At 47.5% G+C, this 15,720-nt stretch overlaps 6 protein-coding genes across 6 annotated transcripts; 3 read left to right on the top strand and 3 right to left on the bottom strand.

Annotated features, from left to right (window-relative positions):
- Nucleotides 1-1,018: 1,018 nt before the first annotated feature.
- TRUGW13939_09562 (uncharacterized protein) lies at nucleotides 1,019-2,131 on the bottom strand (the record flags this gene model as incomplete). Its single annotated transcript, XM_035492684.1, has 1 exon — nucleotides 1,019-2,131. The coding sequence occupies one exon, from the start codon at nucleotides 2,129-2,131 to the stop codon at nucleotides 1,019-1,021; it is 1,113 nt and encodes a 370-aa protein (XP_035348577.1).
- A 365-nt stretch (nucleotides 2,132-2,496) lies between these two features.
- Nucleotides 2,497-3,802, top strand: TRUGW13939_09561 (uncharacterized protein; the record flags this gene model as incomplete). The annotated part of the gene is made up of 4 exons (XM_035492683.1): nucleotides 2,497-2,574; nucleotides 2,631-2,838; nucleotides 2,887-2,939; nucleotides 3,008-3,802. 4 exons carry the CDS (start codon nucleotides 2,497-2,499, stop codon nucleotides 3,800-3,802), a joined length of 1,134 nt encoding a protein of 377 aa, XP_035348576.1.
- Nucleotides 3,803-4,328: 526 nt separating this feature from the next.
- TRUGW13939_09560 (uncharacterized protein) lies at nucleotides 4,329-5,426 on the bottom strand (the record flags this gene model as incomplete). Its single annotated transcript, XM_035492682.1, has 1 exon — nucleotides 4,329-5,426. The coding sequence occupies one exon, from the start codon at nucleotides 5,424-5,426 to the stop codon at nucleotides 4,329-4,331; it is 1,098 nt and encodes a 365-aa protein (XP_035348575.1).
- Nucleotides 5,427-5,852: 426 nt separating this feature from the next.
- TRUGW13939_09559 (uncharacterized protein) lies at nucleotides 5,853-6,822 on the top strand (the record flags this gene model as incomplete). Its single annotated transcript, XM_035492681.1, has 6 exons — nucleotides 5,853-5,873; nucleotides 5,949-5,961; nucleotides 6,044-6,134; nucleotides 6,186-6,484; nucleotides 6,550-6,630; nucleotides 6,695-6,822. 6 exons carry the CDS (start codon nucleotides 5,853-5,855, stop codon nucleotides 6,820-6,822), a joined length of 633 nt encoding a protein of 210 aa, XP_035348574.1.
- An 839-nt stretch (nucleotides 6,823-7,661) lies between these two features.
- On the bottom strand, nucleotides 7,662-9,145 carry TRUGW13939_09558 (uncharacterized protein; the record flags this gene model as incomplete). The annotated part of the gene is made up of 3 exons (XM_035492680.1): nucleotides 7,662-8,072; nucleotides 8,136-8,547; nucleotides 8,619-9,145. The coding sequence occupies 3 exons, from the start codon at nucleotides 9,143-9,145 to the stop codon at nucleotides 7,662-7,664; spliced, it is 1,350 nt and encodes a 449-aa protein (XP_035348573.1).
- Nucleotides 9,146-14,152: 5,007 nt separating this feature from the next.
- TRUGW13939_09557 (uncharacterized protein) lies at nucleotides 14,153-15,406 on the top strand (the record flags this gene model as incomplete). The annotated part of the gene is made up of 1 exon (XM_035492679.1): nucleotides 14,153-15,406. One exon carries the CDS (start codon nucleotides 14,153-14,155, stop codon nucleotides 15,404-15,406), a length of 1,254 nt encoding a protein of 417 aa, XP_035348572.1.
- Between the last annotated feature and the right edge of the window lie 314 nt (nucleotides 15,407-15,720).

Genomic DNA, 15,720 nt, shown 5'->3' with positions numbered 1-15,720 from the left:
TGCGTAGATGGTTTCAACCTCGTACTCGTCTTGAGACTCGCTGGCAGCAGTCGAGGTGAGCGATATGTCATCATCGTCTCGCAGTTCATTTGGGTTCGAAGTTGGGCCAGAGTCCGTGCCCATTGGACTCATTTGCATAGACGCAGAACCACTTGTGGGAGTATCCATGGCTTCCATGTTCGTTCAGTTTACATGGGACAAGCAGTCTCACTGATGAGGAATGTTTCTAATTCCAGAGTATAGTGGCTTTCAAGATCAGACTTGATAAGGGGGGATGTGAAGGAGCAGTGATGATATGTTAGGCGGTGTCACTGGGGAAAGAGAAGCTTAGATTAGCGCTTGCCTGTATGTCTGTGCTGCTCCACATTGCCAGATGAGTCAACAGCTACTTATGTGGAATCGCTTGGATGAGTCAAACGACCACATGCCATGCTCATGATCCTGCAATATGCCCTGGAGGAAGTGGAGCGTCGTGGGTTGGAAAAAAAAGCTTCGACAAACGCGAATTTGCTTAGTCATCGGTGGGATGGCCATTGTCTCAACGAGGCAAATGTAGAGATGATATATCCCAAGATCGAGTCCTAATTTGCGAAATATGCTTTTACTCAATTTTAAAGAAGGAGACAGGGAACACGAATCCTCGTTACTCGCTGGAGATATGGTGTCACCTACCAATTACTAAGGAATCCCCGACCGGCTATTAGTATAACTATATGGTGGTGAGCATCAACTGCTTTACCACCACAATATTTACCACGATAATGTATCATTAATTTATTAATTAATTAATTATTATTTTAAATTACTATTAAACGTACTTTTTTACATGAAGATTTTATTAAAATTTTTAACATTATTACAATACATATTTTTCTAAACACCTTCCTCACAATTGTTTTTAAACAATAGAAACTTAAATTTAGATAATTTAAATATAAGGTTTCAATATACTTTATGCAAAGGATTGACTAATGTATTTGGATAAGAACAGGTGATGTCTATCTAGTATTAAGCACACTCACTCGGCAACCTCAACAACCAGCTTCGTACAGCTCACCCCACGGAGCAGCACATCCAAGCCAGCATTAATAGCTTCCAGGCCCTTTCCCATGACCCTTGGCTCTGGACTCGGCCTGATATTTCCTTTGGCTAGGTTCTCTACCAGCCACGTCCCCATCCAATACCGGAACCGAGCCAACCTCTCCTCTTCGTTCGCCGACGGCAGCACAAAGATGGTTTCCATCCCGTTCACCTCCTCTGCATCCGGAGGAATAGGCGGCGCCGACGCAATCTTTGCCTTTTGGTTCTCTCCCCCTTGACTTTTATGCTCGAGGAAAGCCTTGAGCACGGCTTGACACAGCGCCAATTGCCCCGTCGCAAGAAAACAGTGCCGGATCACCAGACCATCTTCTCTGGCCGCCGAAACAATCGCATCCACAACATGCGGATCTCTGTGATCAAAAACACGATCTGCGCCTAGGGAGCTTACGTACTCTTGATTCGCTGCGCCGGCCGTGGCATACACGGCGGCGAAAGAAGAGTCGTGATCTTCTCGCAGTAGCCGGGCGGCTTGCACGCCCATCGTGCCTACGCTGGAGGAGGCGCCCCAGATTAATAGGGCGTCTCTCTTTTGCTTCCTATTTTCCCGAGTTCCTCCGCTGGTACCCGCGGAAGAAGAAGAAGAAATCCCCAGGATATCCCACGCGTTAAGGGGCACCTCAACGGCGACGGGCAAGGTTGCCGCTTGGTTCCAAGAAATACCCTCATCCGGAAGAGGCGCAGCGTGCTGCCAGGGAACTAGGCACCTCTCCTGAAAGGCGCCATAGTCGGGGTGGCAAGACTTCCAGAAAAAGCCGGCGTAGGCGGCGACGCGAGTAATCCCAGGTTGGAAAAGGGAGCCTGGGACGCTGTCGCCGACCTCAAGCACCAAGCCCGAGATATCAAAGCCAACTACAGTGGGGTAGGTAGATATGAACAGGCCTTGATCACGTATGTAGCCGTCTGCTGGGTTGAGGGCTACGGATTTGACCTCGATGAGGAGCTCGCTTGGGCCTGGTTTCGGCGTCGGGCGGGTTTGGAGCTCAAAGGGTTGGCCCTTTGCGAGGGAGACGGCGGCGAGGTGGGCGGCCATTGTGCAAGTATAGAATTGGATATAATTTTTTCGTGGGATGTCGAGGAATACCCTTCTTATAGATGTATATGTATGTGTATAGTCTTGCTCCAGCCAATCAGAGGCCTCTGCATCCGAAAAATGGCTAGCGTGAAGGTGGAATATCCAAAATAGGGTTAGCTCAGATATATTTAGCGTTATCCACCGTACCAAAAAGGGACATCGGGACTCGTTTCTTGGTAACTCAGTCATCAATTATATTCCGGTTTGTCATGCACTTGGTGTCGTTGGCTGTAGAAGAGTGCTGTCACTGGCCTCAAAGTACGCATCTAAGCTCAGATGAACTCCCATCGACCTCGGGAAAATCCAATGGATGATTAGCCGGCATGGCTTCGACCTGTCGGGGGAGGACTCTGCGGAGGTCGAGATTTGGCTGCCGAAATTGCAAGCTTCGAAAACTCAAAGTGGGTGACCTCAAATAGGGTATGTTGGTGCTCTGGCTGACGTGGCTCACTCCTAGTGCGACCAAGGCAAACCGCAGTGCAAGAGGTGTAGTTCATTCGGCGTATTATGCAACTTTATGCCCAACATCCCCGACCTCCAGCCAGTCGCCACTGACACAGGGCGGCCATTGGTGGTGGCTCGAGGGAAAGCAGAGCTTCAGCCGCCTCTCATGAATGCTGTCTGGACGTCTGACGCATCGACGACTTATCAATTGAACGCAAAGTGTCAAGACTTTATAACCCGGTATCTTGGGTGAAGCCTCATTACCCCAGATGACTTTAATATGATACAAGTCAATCGCAAGCTCCTGGAACTAGCCTTTGCCGTAAGTTTTATTATATTAATTCTGTCTATTAGTTTATGGGTCTTGGCTTACCTAACAAATTATTATAGTACCCTTTCTTAATGCATGCTTCTCTAGCTGTGGCGCTTACATATGACCGCCATCTGAATGGTTCCTTAGACTGCCGTCGCACTCTAGAAGAGTGTTACCACTGGTCTCAAAGCACAGTCCTCTTGAACAAGCGACTGAGGGAACCGATTGAAGCGAAAGACAAGGATCCAATCTGGGGTACTGCGGCTGCTCTGGCCATCTTAACCTTCTCGTCCCCCGATGCATGCACACCGGAACAAGCATGGCCTCTCAAGCCCTCCTCCGACTCCTCCTCCGACTTGGACTGGTTGCGTATGAGTAACGGTAAAATGTCATTATGGCACACGGTTAACCCGCTGCGACCAGACAGCCTTTTCCGCGTCATGGCGGCGACTTATGCTCATATGAATTCACCGTTGCCAGAGGGAGGTATAGATGGTATACCAAGTGCCTTGGCTGATCTATGTAACCTCAACGAGTCATCTACGCCGGGAAATAACCCGTATTTTCATGCTGCTCACACGCTATCCCAGACCCTGGAGCTCCCGGATAGCGAGGTCACAACCGGTCAGACTCAACTCTTCATACGGAGCATCCGCGGCCCTTTCAAGGACTTGCTCCGGGAAAGGGACCCTACAGCGCTATTGTTGCTCTATCTATGGTACCGCAAAACAAGTCGCAGTATATGGTGGATTGAACTTAGGGCTAGAGCGGAATGCCCTTCTATTTGCTTGTACCTGAGACGGTATCATAAAGAGAATGCTGCTGTGCAGGCATTCCTTCCGGGAGGAGATCTTGCCGATAAGTGGAATTAGAGGCTGACTATGCCTACATCTTATGCAAGCTCTTGCAGCGTTGTCCGCATCTAGTCCTGTTACCCTCTCGTCGCTGATCCTAGCGGCGTTTGATGTATTACACAGTATAGTGTATCCCCATCTAGGTTCAGCGCCTACCCGCTGCCGAAATGCAACCACAAGAGCACGACTCCTCGTAAAGCAAGGGAAATACGTGGAAATAGATACTCGTTAGTGCCTGAAATCCGAGGCTGCCCAGACCCTGTCAAATATGGGACCGCAGATCGCTTATATCAATGCTGATTGGCCAATGAGCGAGATATTATTAGATCCGGTCTATAATTATATGTAGTCTAAGGCTCTAAGCAACAATAAAGAAATCAAAAGTATTTTCGGAAAATTGAGAGACAGGGGGTATATACAAATTCAAACAAACGGCATTTTAGCATCATGAATCGTCCAAACGCTTAGCATAACTATCATACAGTTCCCAACGCCGGTAGGTCATTACCAGAAGAATATCTATCACATGGGAGATACCCGAGGTCTATAGGGGCATCCCTTTTCGAGCCAAGAGCTTCTCCATTCGTGGTTTCATTGAATCCACCAGTTTGTTGATCTCTTTGGTCGTTATCTTGTCCCACTCTTCGAGGACGGCGATCTTGAGTTGGATTTTGTCGCCGATACTCCTCTTTTGGAGCCTTTTCTTTAAGATGAGCATGACATCTTTGAAGATATTGAGGTCAGGCGATGCTTCTGGATTGCGAAGATAGGGAATGTGTACTGATTCTAGATAGGCGTGAACCATGTTCTGACCCGGTGCCTGGCCTGTGCTCCCCGTGTCGAGGTATACGAACCGCTTTACCGACGCGATGGGTTGGACGTTGGGCTGTAGTATTTGAGAGATATAATCATGCTGGCTAAGGACAGGGTGGTCGGCATCTTCGGTGTTGAGGAAGACCAGCGGGCTCTTGTAGTCGTAGCCCACCATGGCCCAGCAATAGAATATGGATTTGTCGATGCCTTCCCTCGACTGGAGGCACTCTTCGCAAAGTCGCTCGTCCTTGCGGTTGAAAACTTTTGCTTTTCGCGTAGTCCCCAGACCAAAATTCACACAGTCACTAAACAAGACCGACCGCCATTCGTTCTGCCACCTCTGGTGTGCCAGAGCATACTGCATTCGCATCTCTCGCGCGTGGTTCGTCAGCCACTTTTGCTGGCACGCAATTCGCTTGCAGTAGCCCTCCTTGATCATATAATTCCGTATCGTTTGCAGATGTACGCCGTCGACTCCAACGGCGTGCCCTAGTTCTTCCAAGGAGACATCGTCATTTGAGTTCTCCAACAGGCGGATCATTTTCTGCGTCAGGTCGTCGCTAATCTTCTTGGGCCGCCCGCGGCGGTCCGACTTCTTCGACACACGGCCGTCGCCCTTTGACGACTTCTGTTCGGCATTTGGATCGACTTGAGCTGGGCGTGGTTTGTTCGTTTTGTTGTTGTCGACCTGCGGACGGGGCTGTGGCACTTGAGGAGGGCCCATTCTCTGGAGATAGGCGAATGTGTTGTTGGGCATGGGGGGCGCTGGATTTGGTGGTTGTTGGGCAACAGGTACACCAGAAGTACCTGGAGTGAAAACGGTGCGCATTCCTCGTATCATCGACATGCTCTTTTTTTTTCGCGATCCTTGAATGCTTCTTGTCTGCTGCACGAGGGAAGAAATTCAACAATATGAGTCACGTGTGGACGCGCTAGACCGCTTTAAGCGGGTGTGTGTCGGAGCGACTTGAGGAGCCACCACGGAGGCAGACGAGTTGCTTTACTTTGCTGCATCCTCAGGCAAAGGCAACGACTGACTCAACCTCAATAACAACTCACCCACTGCTCTTGTCGACGTAAGCGTGCTGCAGTCCCCTCGAGCATTATCGCATTTCTCTGACGGTCGAACGAGCCTAGGTTTCTGCACTTCGATAACTCCTCCCACTTTCTCCACCCCGTCTTTCTTCCGCCATCTCTCCGCCACGTTTAGCTTGAATAGCCCACATCTTCCTCCCCCCCTCTGGTGAACGACACGATGGCCAACGACGAATACGACGTGAGTCTCTTCTACCGCTTGTCTAATACTTAAAACAAACTTCCTGGGCATGGTCTGATATTGGTTTCTGTCTAGTTTCTGTTCAAGGGTACCTCTCCCCTTTATCTCCTTTCGCTGGATTGATGATAACGGCGTCGTGACGAATATCCCTTACTAACTCTAACATGTAGTCGTCCTTATTGGAGACTCTAGCGTTGGTAAATCTAACCTGTTGAGTCGATTTACCCGCAATGAGTTCAACCTAGATACCAAATCCACCATGTGAGCGGAAACCACCGTTATTGATATGGAGAGTTTACTAACGCCCTCCAGTGGCGTCGAGTTCGCGACACGCTCGATCCAGGTCGACTCGAAGACTATTAAAGCTCAGATCTGGGATACGGCCGGACAAGAGCGATACCGTGCTATTACCTCTGCCTACTACCGTGGCGCTGTTGGAGCCCTGCTCGTGTACGATATTAGCAAGCACCAGACTTATGATAATGTGACTCGTTGGTTGAAGGAACTGCGTGACCATGCCGACTCAAACATTGTTATTATGCTGGTTGGAAACAAGAGCGATTTGAGACATTTGCGCGCCGTGCCCACGGAAGATGCGAAGCAGTTTGCCAGTAAGCAGCGCTCGCGGCAGTCTATATAGTATGCGGGTTTGAATTGCTAACGTTTATTTACCCAGGCGAAAACAACCTGTCTTTCATCGAAACCTCTGCACTCGATGCCAGCAACGTCGAGCTTGCTTTCCAAAACATCCTGACAGGTTAGTTCCTCATTTAAATCGACGAACAGTACATAGTCGTTTACTCATATGTGATGCCGAATAGAAATCTACCGTATCGTCTCAAGCAAGGCTCTTGACCAGGGCGAGGGCGGACAGAACCCTCTTGGAGATCGTTCCACTATCCCTCTCAGCAAGACTGAAGACCCAGAGACCAAACAGGGATGCTGCTAGAGAACTATTTCGGAGAAGACGATACGCCGCCGTGGCCTAACGATTTTTCTACTCTTTTCTCAATGTGGACATGGGAATCGGTATCTTGACTTCTTTTTTTTGTTTCTGGGAAGGTTGTCGACGATTATTAATAGGCCGGGTTTCTTCTTGGGTGGGCGTGTAGACATTGAGACCAGAGAGGAAGGTCTTTTTGGTCTTTCCCCCCCTTTTTTTCGTCGATGACAATCCATTCACCTTGATGATTTTGGACTTTTCCTAGAGTCTGACTAATTGAACCTTACTCCCTACCTAAAGGCCCGGTGGCATTCCAACCTTTCATGTACCCTATGAATGAATCCATTTTTCTTGTTTCGAGGTTTAGGCGCCTTTGATTGTTATTACATGGATTTTATTTTATGATATTAGTGACGAGCTTTGTCTACGTGGTCTTTGTTTACATGCAGTACGTAACTTACTAGTTGATTACTATTTTTATCCCCTTCAGTACCTATACAACATGGAAGCATTTTAAAATTGGTATGAAAATCATTAGTAATTTGTTAATATTATTTTCTCTCATTTTTCATTCCTTGAGTCTTTAATCGTGTGTATCACCAGAAAATATAAAAAAAAGACATGACTTTTTTTTAGTTCCAAAACATACTATCAGGGGTATAATTGATATCGTGGGAAAAAAAAATTCGACAATCAACGTGAGAACCTGTAAAAGAAGGGAATCTCTATCCGTCGCAAACCCGATATTGTACAAAGATTAAATTATTCCCCATCCGGGGGGAAAATAATAGTAAGCGTGATGTGTAAAAATGGCCGTATAAATAATAAGAAAGAGGGGGGAAACTCTATCGAAGACGGGACCTTCCCCTCCCGACACGCGAATCCGTACTCCATCTCGAGGAGTCCATATCCTGCAACTCCTGCTGCTCGCCACCGGAGGAATGTGGCCTTGAATTCACCTGCTCAATCGAGCGAAGGCGTTTGGGTTTACCCATGGGATCCTTTTGGGCATGGATAGTCAGGCGACGCTGCGAAGGGGAGGGCGGGGTCTGGAGGTGCGAGGATGCCTCCTGCATGGTTTTGCGGAGCGTGATGATTTGGATAAACTCGTGGCAGGCGGTTTGAGAGGTGATGATGTATACGGCTGTGTTCCAGAAGGCTTGCAAGGGGAACACGAATGAGGCGGCGTAGTTCATGCCAAAGTTGACGGTGTTTGGGTTGACGAGGCCGTATACTCGGTTGACACTCGATGGGACCTGATATATATTGTAAGTAATTTGTTCTCTTTTCTTCTCCTTTCGAATTGTGAGGGGGCTTACCCAGGTAATCAGCAGCGCAATAAAGAACAAAAACGCCACACGCGCATACAACCACGCCTCGGCATTGGCCTCGTTCTTGGCCACCTCGCGCGTTAGACTCCTCATACGCAGAGCCGCCGGGCGTGCAGCAGCCTGCGCCTGCGCACGCTCGTCCACTGCGATGTCGACAGAGTACTGGTTACCGACACCGCGGTCGGTGGATCGCTCGACTCCACGGATGCCGACAGAGACATCTTCCTTGCCGCTGTTGACCATGGGGCGCTCCTCAGTGGTGATTTCGATCTGAGTGGTGATGGTGTTGACAAAGGGGCTCTCATTCAGCGGGTTCAGAAAGCCGTCGAGGTGCTCGCGTTTGTCCCAGATGGCTTTGGCTGCCATGCTGTAGATGATGACGGCGAGAACAACGGCCACCCTAGATCTGGTTAGTTTCCTTCTTTTTTTGTGTGTGCTTGGAGATAATTTGATATTGGGTATTTGACTCACCAGACAATGCCGTAGAGGAAAACCATTCGCATGAAATCCCACTCGGTTGTGATCCAGCACCAAATAATGGCTGGTCCATAAATTGGTCCTCGGCTAGCAGTCGAAATAAACAAAAACACAAATGCTGGGATAAACGAGAGGCCGTAGCAGATCAACAGATATGCGGGATCCAAAGAACGCAGTCTTTCGACGGTGTAATTTCGGAAAAACACCAGATAAACGTTAATCGCCATGCAAAACGCCCAGTAGCAATCCACACCCAGAAACATTTGCACCAAGAAGGCCTGGAAATTGCATACTGGCGTATGAGAGCCTGCTCGCGGCCCAACTTCGGATATCAAGGCCGCGATGTTCGATCCCAGGTTTCCGAAACTGGCGAAGAAGATCAACCGGTTGATGGGCTTGTTGAAGCCGGGGAATAGGAGGTAGGTGAAAATGACGAAGAAAATGCTGATGATGGAGATGACAGAGTTTACTCGCTCAGTCACAACCAGTGCTTGCATCTGGCTTGCAGATAACCCTTCCATGGCGTTTTTGTTTTCAAGCGGCGTTCCTCATATAGAGGAGGCCAGAAATGACTTGTGACGCAGACCGGAACTCCCACGGATACGTACGGAGTATGGAGTGTGGTATATATGAAAACCTGGAGTGAGTCGACAAGAAAAGGACCCGCCCACAATTTGGTGGACACCGGGCAAGTTTAGGGGAGCAAAAGGGTTTTATACAGAGGAACCCTTGTTTTTTTCCCTCTCTCCAGTAGCAGTAGGTCAAGGGAACAAGCCTGACTAGTGAACTCCACAAGACCACATTATTTCCGGGTCCTACCAACTGCAGAGTAACTAATTATTCGATAGTGATTATTTAACAAGGGTTCTGAGCTATGACTATGTACTCGTTAAGAGCCTAGTCATCGTTCTGTGGAGCATAGTCCAACAGCGGTCTGGGGCGGTCCCATCGCGGCACTCCAGACGACAAAGACTTTGGTACGTACTCCGTACTACTTTAATTGAATGCCATTATAAATGTATGATTGCACAAGAAATGATCAGCAAAAAAAAATCCCCACAAGGTTCTAGCTAATCCCCCCTCCAGTGAACGGGAAACCTATGCCCACATCCGACATAGTAGCCAGCCATGGGGCCCTGAAGGATTCGGGCGGAAACACGTTCTTCTAACTATCAAACAAGCGAAGTGCGTGTTAAGCCTAATTAGAGGTCCTACGGGGCGTGTGAAACCAAGGATATTGCGTTGGTTGTCGATTGGTCTTCGTTTACGCTTGATGGCCAAGAAGCTCCTCATGACTCGTCACTTCCGCGATAAGATGTGCGATTAAGGCACGCCACATGCACATGTTATTGAAAATCCATTCAATAGCATTGCATTTACACCTAATCTTCAGCAAAAAAGTAAAAAAAAAAAGAGTCGTCATAGATCTGCAAGATTGTACGTCTAGTATCTAGCTTATCACCCGGCCAGTGTGCCAATTGGATCACTTCCGTCGGCTTCTCCTATATTCATCATAATAACAACATGGCAAATGACGAGAGCTAGTTAATAATTATTATGAAAATAATACTCCGAAGTCTGTACAATTACCTACGGATATGAAAATAATACGAATTAATAATCGACCGAAACCCACCGACTATACTAGCAGTCGTAAGTACGCCTTTGGCCCCCCCAGACTAGCTCCAGGCTAGCCCGTCTCTCTTGGCCCCTTGCAGATGCCTACTTGATGATACCCGGTACAATAATACGAACCCGAGCCCTAACAGAAGTAACTGGTCGAATGGATAACCGGAAAAGGTTATCGGGAAATTTTACGATTAAAAAGTATATTCTTTTTTTAAAGAAAGGATAAATAAATTCAATTCTTCAACCGTCCAGAAAACAAAAGCAAACCCCCAAGTTCAACCCGCAGACCGATTGCCAAATGACAAATCACTGCACGGTAAATAACCAACAGCAAAGAAGAAAAAAAAAAAGATCAGCGGTTACGGTTACGCGATACGCGATACACTCATTTTGAAACAGAACTGGCCCGCAAGTCGTACCTACTACAGAGTGCTTACCGGGAAGTTTACTTATGTAAGGCGCCAGTCAAGTCTCAGACTGGCTTCATATCGTCAAAAGTAAAACCAGGCGAGCTCCGTGCGGGCCATAGTCCGCTGCGTGGCTCTGCTGGCTCAGGTATGGCGAATCGTCAAAGTGGGGGTATACCAACTATAATTACTAGTACATGTAAAGCTCTGATTTCTTTTTATGCTCATAAAAAGTCCATACTCAGTACTCCATTCGCACCTGCGAATTTGGCGGAGTCTACTACCGATCAGAACATGGCGGGCTGTGAATAGTTAGCACTAATACTCTAACAGACGTTCCGAAGCGTAGGATTGTTGCACGATGACCATGGACACTGCAGCATGGACGGCTTGACAGTTTTAACTAACTACTATTAGAGCTGCTCTGCCGAAGCCAAAGGATCGAGTCCGTGTAATAGCACATGGCAACTATTATGCTAATCACCCATCAAGCTATCAACTTGTCGATCGAAATAGAGAACGAGCTTACGAGGGTATTATTCCTCGTGGGTAATCGTTTGGCAGCAATAATGGCAATGGAGATGAGCCCAAATTTCTCTGCCGTCCTAGCTAGCGATCTAGTCGATCTTGTTGGGCCGGACAGCCAGTAGTGGCTTCGGACAGCCAGAGCTCTGATATTTAGTAGCAGCTCACCCGTCTTCCCAGCCGGTCATGTGTCTGTCTATCATAAACCGTACTCGCGTTGCCAGGAGAGCCGGCCGTTTGCTTCCCAGAGCTACTTGTTCGACGACACGGAAAGATACCGGAGTTCTTCGGCAAGGGATGATTTCCCCGCTGACCGCGCAAAAGACGTTGTTGAACAAATAATCCATGCCGTGGATCGTGCAGCCGCAATAAATCCTCGTGGTCTAAAGGGAAAGCTGGGACTTCTGCGTGGTCAATCCGTTGAAAGGTACGCGGGATCCCAATCTCTTGGAAGTTGGAAGTTGGATAAATAGTGTTGTGATTGACCAGGCTAGTCTGGATATTATTTAATATTAAACGGGTATAAATACGCCATCAAATAGTAGAGCAGAGATAGGCGTGGAATACTCCGTACATACTGCCAGGTGGAAATCGCCGTTACGAGTCATACTAGTTTTACCGCAAGTCAGTTTTAACTTTTGATAATTGGGTTCAATGTTTGCGAAGAAAGAGTCTTCAACTCTTGAACAACCTCGGATAAGACCTTCGATTTCGACAATTGGGAGCGCATTTTGTCCACGTGCGAACTAGATTATTGTAGTAGTTGGTCAGAGCAACCGCGTGCCCATCGACTTGTTTAGCCTGTAAGATTGGCGGAATGCCATAATTATCATGCAACATATGCTACGGATATGACCGTAGCATGCGTGACACGAACTGGAGGCCCGAGGGTATATGGTTGAAAATCCCTGGGGTTGTGCTGCTCATGCAAAGCAATATAGCAAGGATTTCATCTGTTGGCTCTTTTTCGAAGCTTTCGGCAGCACCGGAACGAGATCTAGGTTTGTAAAAGTCTAAAAGGTAACTACGTAACTGGCTTCGAGATCCCCTTCGTTTGAGTTCACGCTGCATGCAGAAAGCTGCGTTACTTGCATCATGATCTCCTTAATAATAATGACAACGTAAATCAACATACCCGGTCGATATAGGTTCATTATTGTGCGGTGGCCTAAGGCATTCGCATGTGAGCCGTCGTTTCAGGCATCGCACACACTCGGACCGCTTAGAGTACAAAGTACCATGACCGATGTGCACTGCTTGTACGCATTATTTTCCCGGATGGAGGCGTGGGCGTGGGCGATGATTCCCAAATTTGGGCAGAGTTATTGAGGGGAAGTTGGACCTGCGTACGGTAACGGTAAGGAATACATATGATCCACTTTAGTTTCTAATGTGACTGGCCAGCAGCCTGTCATTATCAAAAAAATATCGTATTACCGATTCTGCAAGAATTATATAGTAGTACTACAACTATAGGTGACTTCCATCTTCCATTATTAATAATACCGCTTTTGGACAGCGCAAGCCACGCAAGCAGACAATTGTTTTTAGGCGCCCTAAGCCTCTTGTTACCTGTGTCAATGATACCGCCCCAATTCCGGTTAATAGCAGTATCATCCAGGGCGAAGGATGCCCGCTACTGCGCTCTATGGCCCGCCGGAACATCAAACCGATGCCTCCCCGAACACCAGCAAAGAAATTTACGATGCTCTAAAGCGGGGCCTTAAAATTTTACTTGCTATACATTGGTCCTTGGATCCTGCAACTGTGCACAGTGTGCAGTAGTGCACGAGCTGATAGTCTGATACGTCAGTTATCAGTTTAACATTGTGCAGATCAACACACGGGATGGCAGGGGCTAGCAGGGTTAGCAACTTAGCATGCGTCTGCCATGCAACCATGCTTTAATAGTAAGAGGGGTGTTAAGCCTGAAGGTGAAGACTCGGTTAGAGTCGTACCCGTCGAAGGATTCACACTGCCAAATATTGAAGCAATAATAAGCTTGAAGCTACTTCGGATGGAGTACGTACTACGTACTACCTATAGTTTATGGTTATTATTATTATTATTTTAACAATTCTGTGGAGTCGAGCCGTTGCTTCGATCATGGGGAGTTAACCCTGTCTAATATTTTGTATTTTAATAAACGAACAGATGTCTGTGACATGCATTTCCCAGATTTCCCAGCTACACAATTTCAACTGGTGAAATTTGACCTGAGAAGATTAATGCACCTACGAGCAAAAAAAAAAAAATTTTCAACATGATCCACAGTCTCAAGTCTCGACTCTCGGAATCCCTCGTAATACAATAGTAAAAGGAGCCGGCGAATCCTACCGAGAAAACTAGTATCGCCCATTTTTTAATGTCCGGTGAAGTTCCAACGAAGGAAGAATAGAGTGAGGGTTAATCCTTATTGAAAAAAATCAAATTTTCTAGGAAAAAAGAAAAGAAAAGGTGCCACTTGGTGGCGGTGCATAGTCCGTACTCATAATTGGTATGTCCAAAATGTCTTTTGTTATCGTCCAGAGAAAGGGGTATCTCTTCAATGCGAGTTGAGAGAGACTGAAATTTTTTCAACAGAAATCAATTCTCTTTATCCAGAAATTGCTACATGTGTTTTTTTAATCTTGATGATAGTGCTCAGTGTACATCCAAAAAAGAATAGCGCTAGTCCGTATTTGGACAAGTCCACAAACGCCCCATCCATTTCATTCGCCAAACAATGTAAATCATTTTTAGACTCGACATGTCTTTACATTTCTCCGTATAGCATCATCATGTCGAATTTATTATCAGGCAGTTTTGTTCTCGTGGCGTTGGGAATAGCCATGCCTCAAAGTGGATTCTCCCCCGCTCGTCTTGTGACTCAATGTTGTGTTGGGATGACTAATAGCAGCCCAGTTAAACTTCATTCAGAATAATTTTTTTTCGAGCATGAGAGCATGAGACAAACGCATATTCAAAATGGCACAAAGCTTCTCCGAGATTCTAAAGGGCGCTTCCCTGGATTTGGCTCCGTATGAGGACCTATACAAGTACTTCCACGCTCATCCCGAGCTCTCGCTTCAGGAGAAATCCACATCTGAAAAAATCACCGCCCACCTATCCCAGTTGAGCGCTTATAAGCTGCACACCAACATCGGCGGCTATGGCCTTGTCGGAATTCTCAGAAATGGAGACGGAAAGACGGTTCTTCTGCGGGCTGACATGGACGCACTCCCCGTTAAAGAGCTTACGGGACTGCCCTATGCCAGCACGGTCACTATGCGTGATGCCGACGGAGTCGAAAAGCCCGTGATGCATGCGTGCGGACATGATATGCATATAACCTGTCTACTCGCCGCGGCCGAAACACTTGCCAGGCTTCAACATGCATGGCGTGGCACGTTGATCGTCCTGTTTCAGCCCAATGAAGAACGTGGCGGTGGTGCGCTGGCCATGGTTGACGATGGGCTGTATTCCAAGATCCCTGTCCCGGATTACGTCCTGGGCCAGCATGTAATGCGTATGCGTGCGGGCAGTGTTGGCTCACGTCCGGGAACAATCATGGCGGCGGCTGATAGTATGAAAATCACTGTCTATGGGCGTGGTGGACATGGTTCTCTGCCACATCAGACGGTCGACCCAGCCCTTCTCGCTGCCCACATTGTCGTCCGACTCCAAAGCATCGTGAGCAGAGAGATTGACCCAAGCGATCTCGGTGTCCTCACTGTTGGAAGTCTGCAGGCCGGGCAGACGGAAAACATCATTGCAGACCGAGCTGAAATCGGGATTGATTTCCGGACCGTCAAGCTGGAGACTCGACAACAGATTATCTCGGCTGTCAAGCGTATCGTCGAAGCCGAATGCGCGGCCAGTGGCTCGCCCAAACCGCCAGTTTTCACTCCCACGCGGCGCTTCCCACCCACAGACAATACCGAGCAGGTAGCCTCTCGGCTGGCAGCATCCTTTGAAAGCCATTTTGAGCACTTTGACGGGAACACGCCGAGAACGAATGTGAGCGAGGATTTTTCCACGTTGGCTACTTGCAAGGGCATTCCCTGCTGTTTTTGGTTCGTTGGCACCACAGACCCCGTGCTCTGGGATAAAGCTGTCGGGGATGGCACCACGGAAGAAATAGCTGGAAACCACTCGGCCCTTTTTGCGCCTGTGATTCAGCCGACTATGAAGGTTGGCGTGGATGCGCTTTGTGTTGCGGCGTTGACGTTTTTGAAGTAGCAGAATATATAAATATCAATTCATGTCAGCTACTGACCAAAAAGCCATTGGAAGGTTGGTCAGTGGTTATATCTAAAAATTCTGTCTAGAAGATTCGATCGTATTTATGCAGAAAAATAATAGTTAATGTTTACAATGAAGTAAAGAGGCATCTGCTTTGAGCACACATGTAAAGTTATTTTTACGTGTATAGCTGATATAGATGTATTCAACATGTATATAGTGCGGTGAAAGAGGTTTCAGTCCCATCTATATATTTAAAAATTGATATATTTCTAGTAACCTTATAATTTAACAGTATACATACGTATAAA

Source organism: Talaromyces rugulosus, chromosome V, assembly GCF_013368755.1.
Source record: "Talaromyces rugulosus chromosome V, complete sequence".
Taxonomy (NCBI): domain Eukaryota; kingdom Fungi; phylum Ascomycota; class Eurotiomycetes; order Eurotiales; family Trichocomaceae; genus Talaromyces; species Talaromyces rugulosus.
This window is presented reverse-complemented; position numbering and strand designations above follow the sequence as displayed.